At 35.3% G+C, this 21,227-nt stretch overlaps 1 protein-coding gene across 2 annotated transcripts; it reads right to left on the bottom strand.

Moving 5' to 3' along the window:
* Nucleotides 1–217: 217 nt before the first annotated feature.
* KLRB1 (killer cell lectin like receptor B1) lies at nt 218–10,713 on the bottom strand. Of its 2 annotated transcripts, XM_060165485.1 has the most exons (6): nt 10,573–10,713; nt 5,631–5,729; nt 4,872–4,943; nt 3,630–3,784; nt 3,125–3,240; nt 218–365 (listed from the first exon to the last, which is right to left on the bottom strand). In XM_060165485.1, exons 1-6 carry the CDS (start codon nt 10,655–10,657, stop codon nt 218–220), a joined length of 675 nt encoding a protein of 224 aa, XP_060021468.1. In that variant the 5' UTR covers nt 10,658–10,713. The 2 variants fall into 2 exon arrangements, with proteins under 2 accessions (XP_060021468.1, XP_060021469.1); XM_060165486.1 differs by lacking the exon at nt 5,631–5,729 and having other exon boundaries at nt 10,573–10,663.
* Between the last annotated feature and the right edge of the window lie 10,514 nt (nt 10,714–21,227).

Here is a 21,227-nt window from a genome sequence, read left to right as displayed (position 1 = left end):
AGTATATACAGTTAAAATGAGAGAGACGTGAAATGGAAATTAAAGAATTGGAGAGGGGGGACCTCCCTGGTGGCGCAGTGGGTAAGACTCCATGCTCCCAATGCAGGGAGCCCAGGTTTGATCCCCGGTCAGGGAACTAGATCCCACATGCATGCCTCAACTAAGAGTTCCGCCTAATAAATAAAGATTAAAAAAGAAATGGAGAGGAGATGTGTAGTCAAGTGGCAGAACATACTTTATTTTTGACAGGTTTTAGTTCTTTTTGACAAATCCATTTATTTTCTGTAGCACAGTTCTCGGAAATAATTTGTGTCCTTGAGATGTAAACACAACTGTTTTCTTTAGCGTCACCAGTAATTTGTAACCTGTGGAGCAGAAGAAAAGCCTCTCTTTAGTGTTTGTGATTTTCTCACATAATTCTCCTCATCCAGCCAGTATGTTCTGTAATTTTCGGCAAACAACAAGGTGCTGGTTATTAAGCATGGAATAAGTACCCAGTCACAAATATAATGATATAAGCTTTTAATAGAAAGCTAATATAAACCTCTGGAACTTGCAAGCTCATCTTCACTGGAAAAGAATAGTTCTGAAAAGAAATGTCATAATGATACAAACAAAGGAGAAGCTTTGGAAACTGGGAATTGAATCTCCTATTAACATGTTATATGAAAATTTCCTACCTTCACTGAGCCTCGATTTTCTTAAATATATAGTGTATAGATATTTGGGGAGACATTGAGATCATGTATATGAAAGGGTGATCATGCTTAAACAAAGAATGTGTTCAGTAAATGTAATAAGTACGTAGATACTCAGTGTCTACAGAATTTGAATATATCAATAGTGAGAAAAGGAGGCTCAGTACGTATTGGATGTAGTAGGAGGTTCCCTTTTTTTCCATTCCAAACAGGTTGGTGAGTGTCTGCTACAATATATGTACTGTTAGTTCCAAAGAAGCAGAGTCTTATGGCTCATTGCAGGTGGGGCATGAGTAGAAGTTAAACAGTGGGATGGCAAGATAGAGCTGGGGTGCCAGGATGGGGTGTGTGCAAGACATTCACCTATTTGTCTCAAATAGAAAGTGAAGTGGTGGCAGTGGGCAGGGCTCCATCACAGTTTTAATTTGTTCCTTTGTTCCATTTCTCCTTGGAGCCCCTTGGCCCTGAGAAGCCAACCTGATTCTCTCCTAGTGCCTGACACCCTAGTCAAATCAGAATTTCTCTTGACCAAGCTATTGCAAAGGTCCCCTGTATTTTATCTCTTCCACCCTTCCGGTCCTTCCTTTGAATTTCAAGATAACTTTTTTACCGCTCATCTGGCCAAGTGCCCTTCTAAAAGGCCCTAGGTGACTTCCCAGGCCTTCTTTGACCAGATCTCTGCCTAGTTGTCTAACATTATCTCATTTAATCCCCAAAACAGTCTTGTGAAAAAAATTAATTTCACAAAAAACTTAATTTCACAAAAAACTTAATTTCACAAAAATTATTTTCACAAAAAACTAAAAAATTAGTTTTTTTAGTTTTTTATATTATGTTATGATAATATAACTAACACATAAAGGGTGTTAGTTTCACAAAACACCCTTTATGTTTTTCTTTACCTGAAAACCAAGGTAGAGAACTAAAATAAAAGCAGAGTCTAACTGACGTTCTTTCTACTATAATATGATACCTTCCAGGTTTACCTGATCACTATCTTAACCAAATCATCATTTTTATCCTCAGAATAAAGTAGAGTGTTCAATCGAATTTAATCCATCATCTTTGCCTATATTTCTGCTCATAGACACTTCAGAGTTTTCCAGTTTTATTATAAACCTTAATAAAATAAACGTAATGGCCCAGTAAGAAGCATACACACACACAAACCAAAATTAACCTTTACTATGTACAAAAAAAAAATAAGTTAATATAAAAGTTGCACTTATGTGTAAATAAAATATAGAAAATAATTCCTAGAAAAACAAAAAAATCAGAGTGTAGTTTATTTACCAAAATATGTTTGCCTTTTCATACATTTATTCTAGTCCAGAACACTTTATTTTAAAATAATCTTCATTTTAAAGTATGGCATCTAAAAAAATATTTTAGAACATGGGTCAAACAATGTCAAAATGTGCTAATTAAATCAACATTTCTTTTAATGTCTAATAATTTTCCACACAATAAATTATTACTATATTTTAGATAAACTTGAACATGCTCCTGTGTCTTGAATTTTAACCTCTTGTTTTTTGAATGATAAAAAAATCCATTTTAACTGTTATTTATACAAATGTGAATAAAGCATTCACAGACTCAAAAAATGTAACACAATATCATCTGTTCTGAAAAACTCATCAGATTTCTTTTCAGAAACTTGGTTGAATGTCTGCACACTTTCACTTTCTAGGGAAAAAAATGTCCTGCCCTTTGTTGTACAAATAACGATGAGGTCCATTAAAAATTTATAATTTAACTGTGTAACATCAATCCTCCTATAACACCGATGGTTAACTTGACCATCTCACACAAGAAACTATGAGACAACCAAAAAAACGGCAAATAGCTCTTTTGTGGCTTATGCAGATTGACTACATCTCTTCAAACAACCCTCCTTTCACACCGCTGGTTGAAATAAGCTACAATACTTGTTACAACGTGGGTAGTTTCTCTCAAATGTCTGGATACCCCACGCTGATATTTACTATATTTTTTCCTCTTGTATTCATTGTGCCAATGCTGGTTGTGACCCACTAAGGTATGTGGTCCCACAGTTTGAAAAACACTACTTCAACAATTCTTCATGCCGATAGCTTCCAGCTAGAAATTTCTTAATTTTTAAATGTTGTTATTTTAAAAACTGTTTCATGTGCCCCCACCCAAAGGAGTTAGTCTCTTCCTTGTCTCCTAAAACTCCATTGCTGGTAAAAATATATATTGTTGCAAAGGGTTGATGTCTTTTCATATGTGAAACTTTTCAACCAACTTCAGAATCATTCTTCTTCTCAGACTATTCTGATCCTCCTGAACATTTCTAAACTAAATTAAAATGATAAATCTCAATCTTCAATAACAATGTTACTATCTTGCCATGTAAACCTGATGTAAATTGAATATTCAAATTAGCTTATCCCAATACTCACATATTAGAATTTAAAAAGGATCCATTTATCCACTTCCAGTTCTTTTCTGGTAATGTAAAATTTAATCCAATCCAAAACATAATTGCTCCTTTGTCTATCCGGTTTTGTATGAGCCTCTATAAATAAAATAGAAGAAATGACTGAATATTGAATCTGTTTATCTATTACTGGTTTGCATCTTTCTACCCATCCTCTGAAACCCAGTTCAAGTATCACCTCCTCTCTGAAGCCTTTCCTAACTCCCCATCGGAGTTAATTATTCCTTATTTGTGATATTTCTGTCTGCATACTTATATATATCCAAATATTTGTATTAATGTTGTTGTATTCATTAAATTATATTTATTTTGCTTACATGTCCATTTAGTGTCTCAGATTGTGAGCTTCTTGAAGTCAAAATTAATACTTCCATCTGCATAGAACCCTCCGGGCTAAAGCACGAAGATCTCGATATGGTTAGAAGCAAGGGCTAAGCCGTATTAAAGTATTTTACTTAATTATTTACCAATTCTTCCTGATCTTGAATAAGCAGCAGACGGGATTCTTTTGTGAAACAGTCGGCTAGACTGTCATTCCAAGGTTTGTAAGTGTCATAAAAAAGCAAGCATTTATCTCCGATTAGTTGCCAATTTGTTGGGCACTTTAACAGAACTGGTCTCTCTAAAGTAAGAAAGAGGAAGAAGAATAAATGTTATGTTTCTAACCTGCCCCCCACCCCACTAACATTAATCACACATGCACAAGTCATTATAAATTCAGAGAAGTCGTTGATCATCACAGTGAGAACAATTCATGAATTTAATATAACTTTGAGGGTTTTGAGACATAGTTCATTCTGGTACTAAGAGTTGAAAATTAGTGACAAATTAAAACACTGACAGACAGAATAACTTGTTCAAGTCCACACAAAGCAGATGCTGGTAGAGTCAAAACTCTTTCTGAGATTCTGTAAATCCATTACAAGAGTTCTTTCTACTCCATGATGACAATATCAAACTTCTCTAAAAAATGGCTACTTTAAACAACATGTAAAATGAAAAGCAAATAACAATTCATTTCCATAAGTTAATGGCAAATACCATGAAGAAAAATTATAAGAAAATTTCTAATTGCTGAATTATATATTTGCCTATTAATGGAATCTATTGGATAGCATTTTCCAGAAGGATTTTCATAGTTTCTTAAAATTTCTGTTATGTACGAATGTATATAATAAATGATCACATTCTGCTACAGTCACTCAACAATAGTGTCTTTATTAACACACACTACTTAATAAGTACATGGACGAGATCAATGTCTTAAAGTTTAATACAATAAGTATTAAATTATTCATTTTATGTTGTGTTCCATTAATTAACTTTGGACCAGAGTTAGCTGCTTGACATATTCATTAAAATCATCAAATATCCCACTTCAATGCATATTTTACTTTATAGCTTGGGTTTTGGCTATTAATTATTGAATATCCTAGCAGCAGCTTCTCATAAGGCAGTGTTATCTGTTGGTTAAGATCGTAGGCTCTGAAGTTAGACCACTGAAGTACAATTCCCAGTGTCACCACTTAGTACCTGTATGACCCTGGATGAGTTGCTTAGCCTTTCCATGCCTCAGTTTTGTCAAACATAAAATCAGAGCGATCATACTATCTTAATGTGTGGGTTGTTATGAACCTTAATTAAGATAATGCATGATACCTATCAAATTTTAGCCATTATTCTTAGGAAAGTCAAGCCACAAAATATACCTGTTGTTTCCTTCCTGTTCTCTTGAACATCCATGCTGCTTTTCTCTGTTGATTTTTGTCTCAAGAATATCACTAATAAATCAGGAGAAATCATTAAGAAGATTAATGCTGAATGGTGCAGTGAAATGGATATGTTATATTTATCACTTCACGAAATTTTTATCTCAACAAGCTTGAAATGCACAGAAGATAAGAGCAATAGCAGTGTAGTAACAAAGGGTCTACTTAGAAGACAACATAAACAAACACACACATAACAAGTGAACGCACACAGACATTGAGTTAGCGGTTTCAACTATATAAGTAAGCTCCCAGGTGTTACTTAAACTCTTAAATTGCTTCCACTCCTTGCCTAATGTTCCATCTTCAGAATAAGTATAATTGTGCCTATACCCCACGGGAGAGATTGCCTAGGACAATCTGGAATTTAGTAGGCACTTAAGGAACTGTAAATAATTGGAAATTTTTATTTTCTTTGTTATTGTCATGGTTTTATCATAATTGTGACTTTTTAAATGTCCTTGGAGCACATGTGAAATCCCCCGTGAAGCCTATCAGAACAGTTAGGAAGAGAAATATGACAAAGGATGACATTTGCTTAGTAGGTACCGGCTGAGCACTGTTAGAGCACTGTTTCATAATTGTTTTTGTTTCATGGGTCTTCCACTAAATTTGGGGTGGCCAAATGTTAACATACTTTAATATTTATGGTAAAGTAGAATAAGTAGAACAAGAAATCAATGATCTTGCATCACTTACCTGAAACACTCAACCCAATCACAGTCAAGGCAAGAAGAATAATCCCGGCACAACAAAGTTTCAGAGCAAATTTATGCCAAGGTGGACCCTGACAAACATCTGAGACATTAAGAAAATATACTTGATTAACTCAGTTGAGTTCATCTAATACAAAAAGCAGAGGTTGTTTGGATCACATAAGAAAGAGCTAGATTCATGTTGGGGGTAGGGGCAGGAAAGGACATTTATCAGTCATCTTAAAGTAGGGTCCCACAAGATGGAATCTCAGATCCAACTGAGAGTTGCTTATAGATAAAATAGAAATATTTATGCCTGTCTTGTGTACGAAGGATTGGTATAAGAATCAAATGAGATAGATGTGACGGTGTTTTGAAACATGCCAAATGCTATACAAAAATGAAACATATACCCTACCGTACAAAGTAAGTCCAAGAATTTTGTCCAACAAGGAAAGCCTTCATTCATTCAAGATATATTTGTTGAGGCTCTGTTTTATGCCAAACAACATGTTAGGTGCTGGTGGTATAAGACAATTCTATTCTTAGACGTGGATTTCTCTGCTTTACTGTTGCCTGGAACAATCATCTCCAATTTGGACCAAATGGATGGAATTCAAGGAAGAGTATTTTACGAGCTTGCATGTTATTTTCAGTATTTCAATGAATATAACATAACATGAACCTGTGTCTACAACATTGCATAGTCTAAAAAATGTCAAATACCTTTGTTTTTCTCTGTATCATGTCAATAACGATGTACTGTATATCTCATGTTCATCAAAAGTTGTGATTGTATTAATTAAAGTGGGATCATAATAACCTTATCAATGGATTTTATAGGGAAAAATAATCAAAGAGGAACTTATTAATGTAAGAAATTCTTGTAAAAGACTGAGCAACCGCTTCCAAAATTATATCAGCTCTGACAGGAATTATTCTGGTAATCTGTACTTCGGTTATTCTACTTGAAGTTGTGCTTAGACAACTTCTATACCTGACTTATTTATAAGACCCCTTTTATTCCCATTTGGTTTATAATATGTTATATATATTACAATTATAAATTATTTTCTAAATTGTATTATTAGAGCCAAGGGCCTTTACAAGTAAAGGCTTACTAATTTAACTATATCTATCATTTATTTATGTTATCTATTCCTTTTTATATTTTTTCTAATATTCCTCAATATAAAGGAATACATGCTTTTAGTCACTTGTTAAAAACTTTAGCATCAGATATGTTAAAATGTTGTCTTTATTCTCATTAAATGTTCCAGAGTGACCCACAAATCCATTTCTACTTTAGTTTTTTACACTCTCCCTGGCGATTAAGTTGTGCAACCCAGTTTTCAGACAACTGCTCATGGTCTCTTCATTAGGATGTGGACATTCATAAGAGTTAGCTCTTTCTAAAATGTCCCTGGGGAGATGGAATTTAAGATAACTAAATGTGATAAAAGATTATGGGAGGAAACAGATAATAGATTAGATTTCAGGTAGTGACACCTGGATTATCATCTGGAGGGGAGAGACAAGAGTAGACAATTAGAGGAGCTCCAAGGTCCTGGGTGTACATCCGAAAATGGGAGAACCAGACTGGAGAATATTAACCTAGAACTTCTAAGGTGAGCTCGTGTGACACAGAGCAACTAAACTTAGTGAACCTAAGACTAGTCCTACGTGACGTTTCCTCACAGTTGTATCTACTATTCTACCATTTTTTCTTCCTCAGCCTTTCCTCCCTTGAAATTTTGAAAAATGGAGAAAGCCCTATATAGTCACTATTTTAACATTTAGTACTGAAGGATAGCAGTGGTTAAGAGCAGAGCTCTCAAATCTAGCAGATTTGTAGTAGAGCATGTTACTTCGGGCAACGTAACCTTCATAAACTACAAATTTCCTCACCTGTGAAATGTAGAATAATACTACTTCATGAGGTTTTGGAAAGGGTTGTATGAAATAGTTCTTCTAGACATGGTGTGTGATACATAATAACCGTGCATCTAAAATTTAAAGAACTGAGTGGAGGGTTCTGTGTTGTTTTTCTGCTGCACTACATTAGAACTAATAACAACAATAGAGTTATTGTAACAATAGAGTTACAATAACAAATTGAAGAGGCCAGGTAAACTTTAGTCATCTGGAAATACCCACATAAGGCTAGTTTTTTGTTTGGATATAAACAGTATGCCAAATCATCTCACTTTTTTTCTCTAAACCTTTCCATAGCTTTCTCTCAAGCAGATCTAAGTCTGTACGTCTGTAGAATAGCCTACAAATCCCTATTCATTCCGGCTTCCCTTTATATCTCTAACTTTATCTCCTGCTGCTTTCCATGCAGACATGCTCTGTCATTTCACACTAACCTATGAGCTCTTTCTACAAGATGACAGGCATGTTCTCATCCCACAGATCTTGCATCTGCACTGGTCCATCTTTTAAAAGGCTCTTCTCCCAGGAAGCATACCTTTGTCTCTCAATTCTTTCAGGTCTTGACTCAAATGTCATCTTGTCAGGCAGGCTTCTATGATTATTCCATTTGATATCATACCCTCTCCAAAAGCTAACTCTCAATTCCATTTTTTTAAAAATATTTTCTCTATTGCACTTAATATTATCTAACACATATATGTATACATATATGTTCTTAGTTATTCATTTATTTGTAAGCCTTCCTAGTAGTATAATATAAACGCAATAAAGGAAACTATTTTTTCACTATTTTGTTCACTGTTGTATTCTCAGCACCTAGGGCATGCCTGACACAGGTGTTTATTTTTGGATGAATAAATAAACTCTAGAGGCATTTTTGCCAACACCTATCTACTTTTCTAAGAGACCAAATCCTGGGCCATAAACGAGATTCGTCACCACTCACATCTCTCTCTGGTTTTCCTGACTGCTTTTGATATAATCACTATTCTACAGTTACCATTTTGGCTAAACTGTTTAGCCAAAGAGCTTATTGGTAGTTTCACAATAATTGTAATACCAGATCAATGTGTGGCGAAAGAAGGTCACCTGCCATTTCAGTAAACAAAGGATGTTGTGACCTTAAAGCCACCAGCCAGTGCAGCTGCCCGGATAGTATAACTTGAGGGGAATTCAGGATGGAGAAAAACAGGATACCGGCCCTAGATAGTTAAGATGCATGTCAAAGGAATTATTTCAATGAGCCCAGACTTTTGCATCTTCCCACATATAGAAAAACACTAAAATCATTAACTTGAGGTGTCTGTTTCTGTGTTTAGCAGTAATCTTTTGATGTTTTACTACATTTTTTTTTAGCAAAATCTCCTATATATCCCAGCTCCTCCCTTACCTCTTGGGGACATTTCCTCAGAACTATCAGAGAGGCTGCCTTCTCAGCTATAGTCCTCTGTAAAGCCACCAAATACATAATTCTCAACTTTTAGGTTAGGCATTTTTTTCAGTTGACAAGCGTTTTGTAGTCACACATTTTATTCTGACTTTATTCTATGTTTTCTCAGATTTACTTTTAGAATGATATTTTGTGGAATAATGACGACAATTAGAATAGACAGATTTTCTGGCCTCATTGATTTGGGATCACAGACAGTAGCTTTTAAGGAAAATCTCGCTGTCTTTCTCTATTTTCATTCTCCAATATCTTCCAACACCATCCTCCTTTCTCTCCACTTCTGCTAGATCTGAATAGGGAACAGAAAGTCTTTCTCTTTTGCATCAAAAAATAACCATGGCTTGACAAATTCTCACTGTAGTTATCAAAATTCTCCAATTTCCCGTAACCCCCAAATGAAGGGTATCATGAAACTATTTGATAACCCTAAGACTTTTCAATCTCCAATTTAGAACATTGATAACTTAATACTTTCAAATTATACCAAACCACCCTAAAAAGATACAACCCACTTGCCAAGCACACTATGGAATGAATATCAGGTTGGATAAAAATTGCAATATCATTGATGTTTAGTAAGTTTGGTTTGACTTCAGAATGTAATACTATGTCCTGATTATTTTATACATTTTTTTTCTGCTTAATTTGTAGTTTCTCTTCATCTATCCCCAGGCCATGGAATCCATCACCTATGACCTCACATTAGAATACCCCATCTCTTTCACTCAGAATACTAACTCCTCTGACATACAGAAAATTGCCAAATTCAACAAGTATGAAATAAGTGCATCAGTGGTATTCTCCTGTGGTTTGTGCCTTAAATCCTTCTAAACTGTTATACTTTTCAATTTAAAAAAACATCAGATTGTTATTATATTCAAGTTTTTGATCTTGAATATAATTTTCTTTCAGAACATTTTTTTCCCTTCCCTTTGAAGGGTGAACGATGTTAATCATTGAGCCTACACTTTGTATTCTGAAAGGAATGCCACGGATGCAAATGCATTGGAACTTAATCACAGTATTTTATAGAGGGATTTGAAATAAGGTAGGTTACTATTACAGCAAGGTAGTAAAAAATCTCTAAAAATATTCATTTGTTAAAAAAAAAACAAAAGCAAAAACAACAAAAAAGGGACTTCTCTGGTGGTCCAGTGGTTAAGATTCTGTGCTTCCATTGCAGGGGGCACGGATTCTATCCCCAGTCAGGGAGCAAAGATCCCACATCCCTCATGGTGTGGCAAAAAAAAAAAACAAATAAAAAAATCAAAATATTCCCTTGTTAATGCATGTAAAATATTTCTTCAGGATCCTTTAGCCAAGGCTCAGTAATAGGAACTATATTCATTTTCCACAAAAGTATCTTGATAAAAAAGAAATCTATAAAGTATGTGATTTTTCCCACATTTGTGATTACCTACCGACAGGCCATGCTATATCTGTTTAACATTAATATAGCTGCTGCTCATCTTCAAAGCCATGATTTAAAGCTACAAATTCAAGAGAAAAATCTAACTATGGAAGATATACAAATGCCAAAAGGAAAATTAAAGCCACTTACTCTGAGGAAGAGATGGGGGTGACGAGCTTTCAAGGCCAGCATTCCTGGATATGTTTAAATCAGCATATATCACAGGTTTGTCCATTGCAAAGAGAAGAATGAGGCACTAGACTTGCGTAAAAGAAAAAACTACAGTTCTATGAGGCAAGAGAAGCAAAAGGAAGTGCTCAGCCTTGAAAAGCTTTATTATCTTTCTTACCTACCCACACTTCTAGCAGTGGGTTTTCTCTATAAATCAGTGAGAAAATCACTTACTGGCTGTCCAGTATACTTAGATATGTAATATCTACTTTGTTTAATTAATTGGCCTGTTTGACAGAATTCTGGGAAGGTTTGTTTGTTGTCTTTGTAACCATCCTCTTTGAGTACTTTTCTCAGGGCCAGGACCAGCGCGAGGGAAATGAAGCACTCTCATTTCCCTCCAAAAAAGTCAGGAGTCAAGATAAACAATATTAAATGTAATGCTGTAAAAAGTAAACACTAATGCAAAAAAACTGCAGGATGCCTTTCCAAAGCTCTAAAGTCTTCCTGAAATATTTGTGCTCCCCCCAAAAGAGGCAAAGTGTGGAAAATGGAGTCGTAAATGTGGAAAAGGCTGCTGAATAATACAACAGAGAAAGCAAAGAGCTAAAGATCAAAACGACTCTTCGCTTAAAATAATGTTTTTAGTGCACTGAAGTTTAATTTCAAGTTATGAAGCATGACTGTGACCACTAGGAATCCACAGTGGCCATGTTAGAAACGATTGAGGAAAAAGTGTTCCCTTCAACTGGAAGCTTGCAAAACTTTGTGAGCTCCAAAAGTATAAACTGGCTAGAAATATAAACCAAAGAAGAGCCTTCACTTGTCCATATGTAGTATGAAATAGATTGATGGACCCTTTTCTTTGTTACAACTATCTTCACAATGATCTTCTATCACAAAAGATCCTTACTATGAAATCGAGATTGTATACATATAAAATAAATCGTTCATGAGAATTCACACCTGGAGAATTTTTCTCATTATGTTAATGCATTCATCGATCATCTAATTCCCTACATGACACTTTCTAAACACAACATATCAGAATTCAGAAATTTACTGTCACTATTATAGATAGATAATAGACAGAGAGATAGATACAGAATATACACACACACATACACATGTGCATGGGATATATATGTTATTAAAGTTTTCAGAGGGTAAATGATTATAAGTAACTGAGATTTAGGATGTGGCAATAGTAGCTATAATATTGAATAGCTCAAGGAACAATAAAGATAGATTACTTTTTTTTTTTTTTGCGGTACGCGGGCCTCTCACTGTTGTGACCTCTCCCGTTGCGGAGCACAGGCTCCGGACGCGCAGGCTCAGCGGCCATGGCTCATGGGCCCAGCTGCTCCGCGGCATGTGGGATCTTCCTGGACTGGGGCACGCACCCGTGTCCCCTGCATCGGTAGGGGGACTCTCAACCACTGCGCCACCAGGGAAGCCCAAGATAGATTACTTTTAAATTTTATTTTATTTATTTATTTTTGGCTGCATTGGGTCTTCGTTGCTGCGTGGGCTTTCTCTAGTTGTGGCGAGCGGGGGTTACTCTTTGTTGCGGTACACAGGCGTCTCATTGCAGTGGCTTCTCTTGTGATGGAGCATGGGCTGTAGGCATGTGGGCTTCAGTAGTTGTGGCACATGGGCTCAGTAGTTGTAGCTCGCAGGCTCTAGAGCACAGGCTCAGTAGTTGTGGCACACGGGCTTAGTTGCTCCATGGCATGTGGGATCCTCCTGGACCAGGGCTTGAACCTGTGTCCCACTGCACCACCAGGGAAGCCCCAATAAAGATAGATTTTTGATTTTGCCTATGTCATCTATCTTGACATTGAGATTTGCTGAGTTAATAGTGGGAGTTTGAGTGGATAGGAAAATAGAGTAAAATAAAAACAAAGTTAATTTTGAATATGAATAAGTACAATAGAGGCTATATTATGGCTACGACATGGAGAAAAGAGTGATAAGAGAATCATTTGTGCAAGAAGGTGAAAATACAAAAGGCAACAAGTGGTGATCGTAAAACAAGATAATCCACTCTAGACTTAGAAAATGGTGACTTTAGTAAGATGGCCGACTAGGAAGCTACGCCCTCTTTATCCCACAGAGACGCTGAGTTAACAACAGTATGTGGACAGAATACCTTTGTGAGAGCTCTAGAGACCAGTTGAAAAATTACAGCACCCAGGCCTTTGCAAAACCAAGAAGAGATTCCAACAAAAGGGGTAGGAATCTCAGCATTTGGTGTGGAGGCACCAAGAAGAAACCCTGTATAGCAGGGATCCTTCTTTGAGATTAAAACAAGAGTGAACTGTATATCCAACAGCCTGGATTGTCTGGTGGCTACTCAAGGGACTGGTTTCTGTCTTGCCTGACACAGAGTGCTTATAGGACCAGAAGAAGTTTGGAAGCTAGTGAAAGCTGAAGCAAGGAGATGCAGAGCTGTAGTTCTGCAGGCAGACATGGGGAAAGCAAGAGGTGAGAAAAGGTTTGATAAGTTCAGGAACCTCCAGCTGGGCTAACTGGTGAAAGGTCTTAATCTTCACAAAGGCTCTATACAAAGCCTAGGAGTGTCAATCCCAGAAAAAAAAAAATACACACACACACACACACACACACACACACACACACACACACAACACACAGAAACATGGCCCAATCAAAGGAACAAACAAAAACCCCAAAAACTGAAACTGATTTAAAAAAAAAAAGTCAGATCTATGAACTGCCCGACAAAGAATTTAAAGTAATTAGTGAGAACACAGAGAAACAACTTAATGAAGAGAATACTATGAATAATTGTATACCAACAAGTTGGATAACCTAGAGGAAATGGATAAATCCCTAGAAATGTACTAAGACTGAATCATGAAGAAGCAGAAAATCTGAACAATTCAACAAATGGGTAAGATTTAAATAGTATTAAAAAACCTCCTAACAAAGAAAAGCCCAGGACCAGACGAATTCATTGGAGAATTCTACTTGATATTTAAATAAAAATTAACACTAATTCTTCTGAAAATCTTCCAAAAATCTGAAGAGGATGGAACACTTCTAAGTTCTTTGAGACCAGCATTACCCTGATACCAAAGAGAGATAAAGACATTACAAGAAAAGAAGACTATAGACTAGTATTCCTGATGAATATTAAAACAAAAATTTTCAACAAAATACTAACAAACTGAATTCAACGGCACATTAGAAAGCTTATACATGATGACAAAGTGGATTTATTTCTGGAATAGATGACTGGTTAGCATAGGAAAATCACCAATGTACTACACCACATTAATAGAATGAAAGACAAAAACCACATGATTATCTTAACTGATGGAGAAAAACCATTTGACAAAATTCCACACCCTTTTATGATAAAAATACTCAACAAACTAGGAATAGAAGGAAACTACCTCAACATAATAAAGGTCACTTATGAAAAGCCCACAGCTAACAGCACAATCAATGGTAAAAAACTGAAAGCTTTTCCTCTAAGGTCAAGAACAAGACAAGGACGCCTGCTCTCACCACTTCTATTCAACATAGTATTGGAAATCCTAGTCAAACCAGTTAGACAAAAAAAAGAAATAAAGACATCTAAGTTGGGAAAAAAAAAAAAGAGAAGTAAAATTATCTCTGTTCAGAGAGGACATAATCTTATATGTAGAAAATTGTCAAGACTCCACACATGCAAAAATCTGTTAGACTAATAGATGAATTTGGCTAAGTTTCAGAATAAAAAGTCAATACACAGAAATCAGTTGCATTTTTATACACTAATTAATGATCTGGAAAGGAAATGAAATTAACTAATTTGCAATAGTATCAAAAAGAATAAAATACTCAGAAGAAACCTAATTAAGGAGGTTAAAGACTTGTACACAGAAAAGTACAAAATATTGCTGAAAGAAATTAAAGAAGACATAGATACATGAAGAGTCATCCCGTGTTCATGGATTGGAAGACTTAACATTGTTAACATGTGCATACTAGAACTACCATATGATCCAGCAATTCCACTCCTGGGTATATATATTTTAAAAAAATGAAAACACTAATTTGAAAAGATACATGCACTCCAGTGTTTATAGCATCATTAATTACAGTTGCCAAGGTATGGAATTAAACTTTACAGTTGCCAAGATATGGAATTAACCTAAGTGCACATCAGTAGATGAATGGATAAAGAAGATGTGGTGTATATATACAATGGAATACTACTCAGACATAAAAAGAATGAAATTTTGCCATTTGCAACAACATGAATGGACTTGGAAGGTATTATGCTGAGTGAAATAAGTCAGAGAAAGACAAATACTATATGATATCACTTATAAGTGGAATCTAGAAAATATAATGAACTAGTGAATACAACAAAAAAGAAACAGACTCATAGAGAACAAACTAGTGGTTACTAGTAGCGAGAGGGAAGGCAAGAGGGGCAAGGTAGGGGTAGGGGATTAAGAGGTACAAACTACTATGTAAAAAATAAACAAGCTACAAGGATATATTGTACAACACAGGGAATATAGCCAATATTTTATAACTATACATGGAGTATAACCTTTAAAAATTGTGAATCACTGTGTTGTACACCTGAAACATACAAAAATTTTTTTTGTTGTTGTTTTTTGTTTTTCTGCAGTATGCGGGCCTCTCACTGTTGTGGCCTCTCCCACTGTGGAGCACAGGCTCCGGACGCGCAGGCTCAGCGGCCATGGCTCACGGGCCCAGCTGCTCCGCGGCATGTGGGACCTTCCCAGACCGGAGCACAAACCCATGTCCCCCACATCAGCAGGCGGACTCTCAACAACTGAGCCACCAGGGAAGCCCTGAAACATACAAAATTTTATGTCAGCTATACCTCAATTTAAAAAAAAATGTGTATACTATCCACAGTGATGTTCAACACAATCCCTATCAAAATCCCAATGGCATTTTTTTTCAGAAATAGAAAAAAAGTCATTCTAAAAGTCACATGGAATCTCTAAGGAACCTCAAATAAACAATTCTGTAAAAGAAGAACAAAGTTGGAGGACTCAACTTCCTGATTTCAAAACATATTACAAAGTGACAGTAACCAAAACAGTGTAGTAGTGGCATAAAAACAAATAAACCAATGAAATAGAATAAAGAGCCCAGAAATAAACCTCCAGGTTTATGACCATTGGATCTTCAACAGCAGTGCCAAGACAACTCAATGGGCAAAAGACCATCTCTTCAACAAAGGATGTTGGGAAAACTAGATGTTTACATGCCAGATAATGAAGTTGACCCTTATCTTACATTATATACAACAATTAACTCAAAATGGATTAAAGACCTATAAGAAAGTAATACCTATAACTAAAAAACTCCTAGAAGAAAACATACAGGAAAAGCTTCATGACTTGGTAATACTTTCTTTTATATAATACCAGAAACACAGAAAACAAAAGTGTAAATTGATGAATGGGATAGCATCAAACTTAAAAAATTTTGTGCATCAAAGAACACAATCAACAGAGTAAAAAGGTAACCTACAAAATGGGAGAAAATATTTACAAATCATATGATAAGGGGTTAATATCCAACATATATAAAGAACTTCTATGACTCATCAACAAAAATCAAAAAGCCTGATTAAAAAATGAGCAAAGGATTTGAATAGATATTTCTCCAAATTGATATCCAAATGGTCAACAAACATATTAAAAGATGATCATCATCACTAACCATCTGAGAAAAGCAAATCAAAACCACAATGTGATATCAGCTCACACATGTTAAGATGATTAATATTTTAAAAATTACAGAAAGTAACAAGTGTTGGCAAGATGTGGAGAACTTGGAACCCTTGTATCTTGTTGGTTGGATAGCAAAATGGTGCAACCACTATGGTAGTGGTATGGTATTTTTAAACATAGTTTCTTAAAGTTTAAAAATAGAACTATTAAATGATCCAGTAATCCAACTTCTAGGAATATATTCAAAAGAATTGAAAACAGGGTCTCAAAGAAATATACTCATGTTCATAACAACACTATTCACAATAGCCAAGAGTTGAAGCAATCCAAATGTCTATCAACAGATAAATGGTTAAAGAAAATGTGGTATATACATGCAATGGAATATTATTCATCCTTAAAGCAGAAGGAAATTCTGTCACATATTGCAATATTAATGAATCTTGAGGCTACTATGTTATGTGAAATAAGTCAGTTATAAAAAGACAGTATATTATTCCACTTATAAGAGGTATCTAAAGTAATAAAATTCACAGAAACAGAAAGTAGACTACTGGCTGGAGGGAGGGAGAAAAGGGAGTTACTTAATGGGTATAGAGTTTCAGATTTGCAAGACGAAAAAATTCTGGAGCTCTGTCTTACAACAATAAGAATATAGTTAATACTGTTTAACTGTATGCTTAAAAATTATTAAGAAGGTAAATTTTACATTATGTGCTTTTACCACAATAGAAAAAAGAAAAAAATACAAAAGAAAACTTTCATAGCTGATGGAAAACTAGCGTTCAGTAATGATAAATAAGGGAAGGGAGGGTATATTGTCTAAAAATATTCGAGACGTAAGGGCAGTGTTTTCGATAGGATCTCTTCCCTCTCCCCTACTAGAGGATAGGAAATGGTCAATTGTTGGAGGAATGCAATGGGACAATGGAGATGGGAGATGGAGTAAAAGCCTCTAAGGGTTAAAATGTACAGCAGGGTCACTGCATTTATGTCCTAGATTGACACATTAACCTGTGTGCACCATGAACTAGCTTATTCAGATATGGAATCATAAACAAAATGATTCCTGCTAAATTTAAACAATTAAACAATACTTAACGCCTTCTAAGAAAATTTTTAAATATTAGAAAATTAGATGTGGTTTTAGAGAAGATAGATAAATTCTAACCACTGGAGAATTCATCATGTAGCTATAGATTATCACTTTGCATGACCCGCTCACTCATTAACATCTAGCTGTACTGCTTAAGTATCAAATTTTGGTTTAAGTCTCAGTACTTCATTGTAAAATCAAATACATTTTATCCCTTCTCCTTCTGTGTTCCTGCAGATCTGGCACACAAAACATATTTCTAATTTATTTGCAATGTGGTAATATCAACTTTTGTCTGTTTTTTGGTTTTTTTTTTTGCGGTACGCGGGCCTCTTACCGCTGTGGCCTCTGCCGTCGCGGAGCACAGGCTCCGGACGCGCAGGCTCAGCGGCCACGGCTCATGGGTCTAGCCGCTCCGCAGCATGTGGGATCTTCCCGGACTGGGGCACGAACCCGTGTCCCCTGCATCGGCAGGCGGACTCTCAACCCCTGTGCCACCAGGGAAGCCCAACTTTTGTCTGTTTTGCTATTAAAGGGAAATTTTCCCTTGAATCATGACTGTTCTCTCATGCCAGAGAATAATTGTAACAGAGAAGAATAAACCTGACTTCATATTGGATCTATTCCTTTAGCTCTCACCATTATGTCCTGTTGCCTGTGCTTAGTCGTGCTGGCTCTGCACCTTTGAAAAAGAATGTTGCCTGAAGTATACAGAATATCCCTTTCTCAAGGCTCTGCCTCCCAGGCTTGACCTTTAAAGCCATAACATTTTTCATTGGTATAGAGATTAAAAGTTACAAAACAGAAAATAACATTTGTCTTGTTGGAGGTTTATGGGAACATCATGACCAGACCTATGTGGACGGCTGCAAAAACAAAGGATTATCACATTGTCTCTGGGGTCTGGCCAGCACCAACAAGTCTGCAACAAACAGCTACCCCCCTCCCCTTTTTTGTATAAAAGAAGCCTGATATCCAATTCGGGTAAGATGGTTCTTTGAGACGTTAGTCCACCATCTTCTCAGGCTGCTGGTTTTCCAAATAAAGTCACTATTCCTTGCCCCAATACCTTATCTCTCGACTTACTGGCCTGTTGTGCAGCAAGCAGTACAAGCTTGGACTCAGTAACATAATTACATGGATATGTATTGAAGGAATAAATGAATGTGAGATGTATTCTATGCTTCACATTTGCAGTGGGGAGCAGATCATACTGCAAAAATTGAAGACTTCTGAACACCAACTGAACCTACTGATTAACACCAGACCAAATACAAACTCTTCCAAAGAGTAAATGTACTTTCTCTAGCTTGTTCCATAATGGATTATACCAATATTCAGAACATTTTCAACATTTTGATGAGAAAAAGATACTGCACAGAAATTTTTTGTGTTTAAGGTTCAGAAATTTCCACTGCAAACAAAATTAGGTCAGTTGACTTTATGCACAGGAAATACTTACCACAAATATCTCCCTAGAGACATTTAAGTATTTACATCTATGGTCAATAAGTGTGTCAGCTAGCAGAATGCCAATTTAGCATTTGCCTGAAGTTCAGTCACTAAAATGTGTATCAATAGTGTTAAAACTAACTTTTATAATCTAAGAATTGCATTTATTTTTAGAGTACACAGTTCTCCTATTGTTTCTGTGTTGTTAAATACAGAGCATGTAAATGGAAGATAAGGCAGCTGCTAGAAGTTAAATTCTCAAAGTCCTTTTATAAAGTGATATGATCACCTTCTCACGAGGTTACTCATACAGTCATTCAGTCTGTGTTCATAAAACATCTACTAGGTTACACTCCATATTATTTGTTGGGAGGGTTTTGTAAGTAAAATTCAAATATAAAGTACATATACACAATACAAACTTAGCAACAAAAAATGTAAAGTACAATCTAGGTCTTCAGAAAATAATAAAAGGGTGGGGTGAATTTCCAGCTAATATCGTGTGGTTGCTGTGTTGGGGATGGTGGTAAAAATAAGAGAATTTATCTAAAGTGGAAAAACAAAAGTCTTACAGCTAGAGGCCAAGAGACTTGGGTTTTGAGCATCATGCAATGTCAAAAATTACATAAAACAATTCTCTGTGTTATCAATAAATACTTATAGTGAATGCATAAAAAGAATGCATGTAAGGTATCTGTACCAATCTCAGATTAGATGTTACTTCTGGGAGAGAAGAAAGGAGAAAAATGGCGTTAGTTGTATCTGTGAATTTTATTTGTTTATTTTTTAACTTGATATGAAGAAACTATGGGCAAAATTGTCAATATATGTTATATGTGAGTCACATTGTTTTGAATCACTTTATCTGATTTTTTTCATTTTAAGTCTCAAATATGCTCTTGGCCATAATTTTATTTTCAATATCTTTAGTCATTTTGGTTACATGAATTTCATGATCAGCAATTTTTATTTTATACAAACATCAACTTCAACTAATGTGATTTTATCCCATTTATTTTAGTTGTATAACATATTACCCATTATTTTATCTCCTTATGTATGTGTGTTAGACTTAACTTTTGCTATATGATCTATATTTTCTTTGTGTACTATATAGGTGTGCATTCTTCTCTTGGAAATTTGAAAGTTTTATAATCTTATTAAGGTCTTTAGTGGTAACTATTTATTTACTTATTTACATTTTGGATGAACATTTACATTGTTTTTATTCTGAGTGAGGTTGAGTATCTGTTCAATGCTTTAGAGCCATTTGTAGATCATTCTGGTAAATTTTCTGCTTTTGTCGTTTGACTATTTTTATATTGAATTTTAGAGGAGTTCTTAATGAATTTAGTCCAAATGTATTTCTAAGAGTTTTTTGGTATGTACTCAAAACTGTTGAGTGTTATTACTCAAGCTCATACGGCACCTTTCTCCCAATTTATAACCTTTACATCAGGAATCAGCAAATATAGAACAGTGGATTAAATCTATCCTGTTACCTGCTTTTTTGTAGTCTGCAAACCAAAACATATTTTTAAAATTTTTACATTTTTAATTGTTGAAAAAATCAAAAAATTACCTTGTGATATAAGAAATCTAAATGCAATTCAAACTTATATGCAATTCAAACTTAAATGTTTGCAAATAAAGTTTTTTTGTTAGAGTTTAATTGAGGTAACACTGGTTTATAACGTTATATATGTTTCACATGTACATTATATTTTGACTTCTATATATATTAACAGTGTGCTCACCACCAAAAGTTTAGTTTCCATCCATCACCATACAGTTGACTCACTTTACCCATTTTGCCCTCCCCCTCCACACCCCTTTACCTCTGGTAACTATTATTCTGCTCTCTGTATCCATGTGTTTGTCTTGTTTGGTTTGGTTTGTTCACTTATTTTTATATTCTACATATGAATGAAACCATATGGTATTTGTCTTTCTCTGTTCGACTTATTTCACTTGGTTTAATACCCTCAAGGTTCATCCATGTCATCGCAAATGGCAAGGTTTCATCTTTTTTATGGCTGAGTAATATTCCATTTTGTGTGTGTGTGTGTGTGTGTGTGTGTGTACCATATTTTTAACCATTCATCTATCGTTGGGCAGTTAGGTTGTTTCCATACCTTGGCTATTGTAAATAATGTTGCAATGAACGTAGGAGTACATATATCTTTTTGAATTAGTGTTTTAGTATTCTTTGGATAAATATCCTGAAATGGATTAGTTGTATCATATGGTAGTTTTATTCTTAATTTTTAAAGAAATCTCCATACTGTTATCCATAAAGATTAAATCAATTTACCTTTTCACCAACAGTGTATGAGCGTTTCCTTTTCTCCACA

The sequence above is a fragment of the Lagenorhynchus albirostris genome, chromosome 11 (assembly GCF_949774975.1).
Source record: "Lagenorhynchus albirostris chromosome 11, mLagAlb1.1, whole genome shotgun sequence".
Lineage (NCBI taxonomy): Eukaryota > Metazoa > Chordata > Mammalia > Artiodactyla > Delphinidae > Lagenorhynchus > Lagenorhynchus albirostris.
Note: the sequence above shows the minus strand (reverse complement) of the source record. Positions and strands in the feature narration are given on the sequence as shown.

Bases quoted from the DNA above. Each gene is read 5' to 3' on its own strand.
- KLRB1 (XM_060165485.1), bottom strand. From the start codon at position 10,657: ATGGACAAACCTGTGATATATGCTGATTTAAACATATCCAGGAATGCT. The intron at 5,730-10,572 runs GTAAGTGGCTTT...TTAATGTCTCAG, and splicing joins ACCCCCATCTCTTCCTCAGA to ATGTTTGTCAGGGTCCACCT. The intron at 366-3,124 runs GTGAGTATTGGG...TCTGCTCCACAG, and splicing joins TCCTTTTTAAATTCTAATAT to GTTACAAATTACTGGTGACG.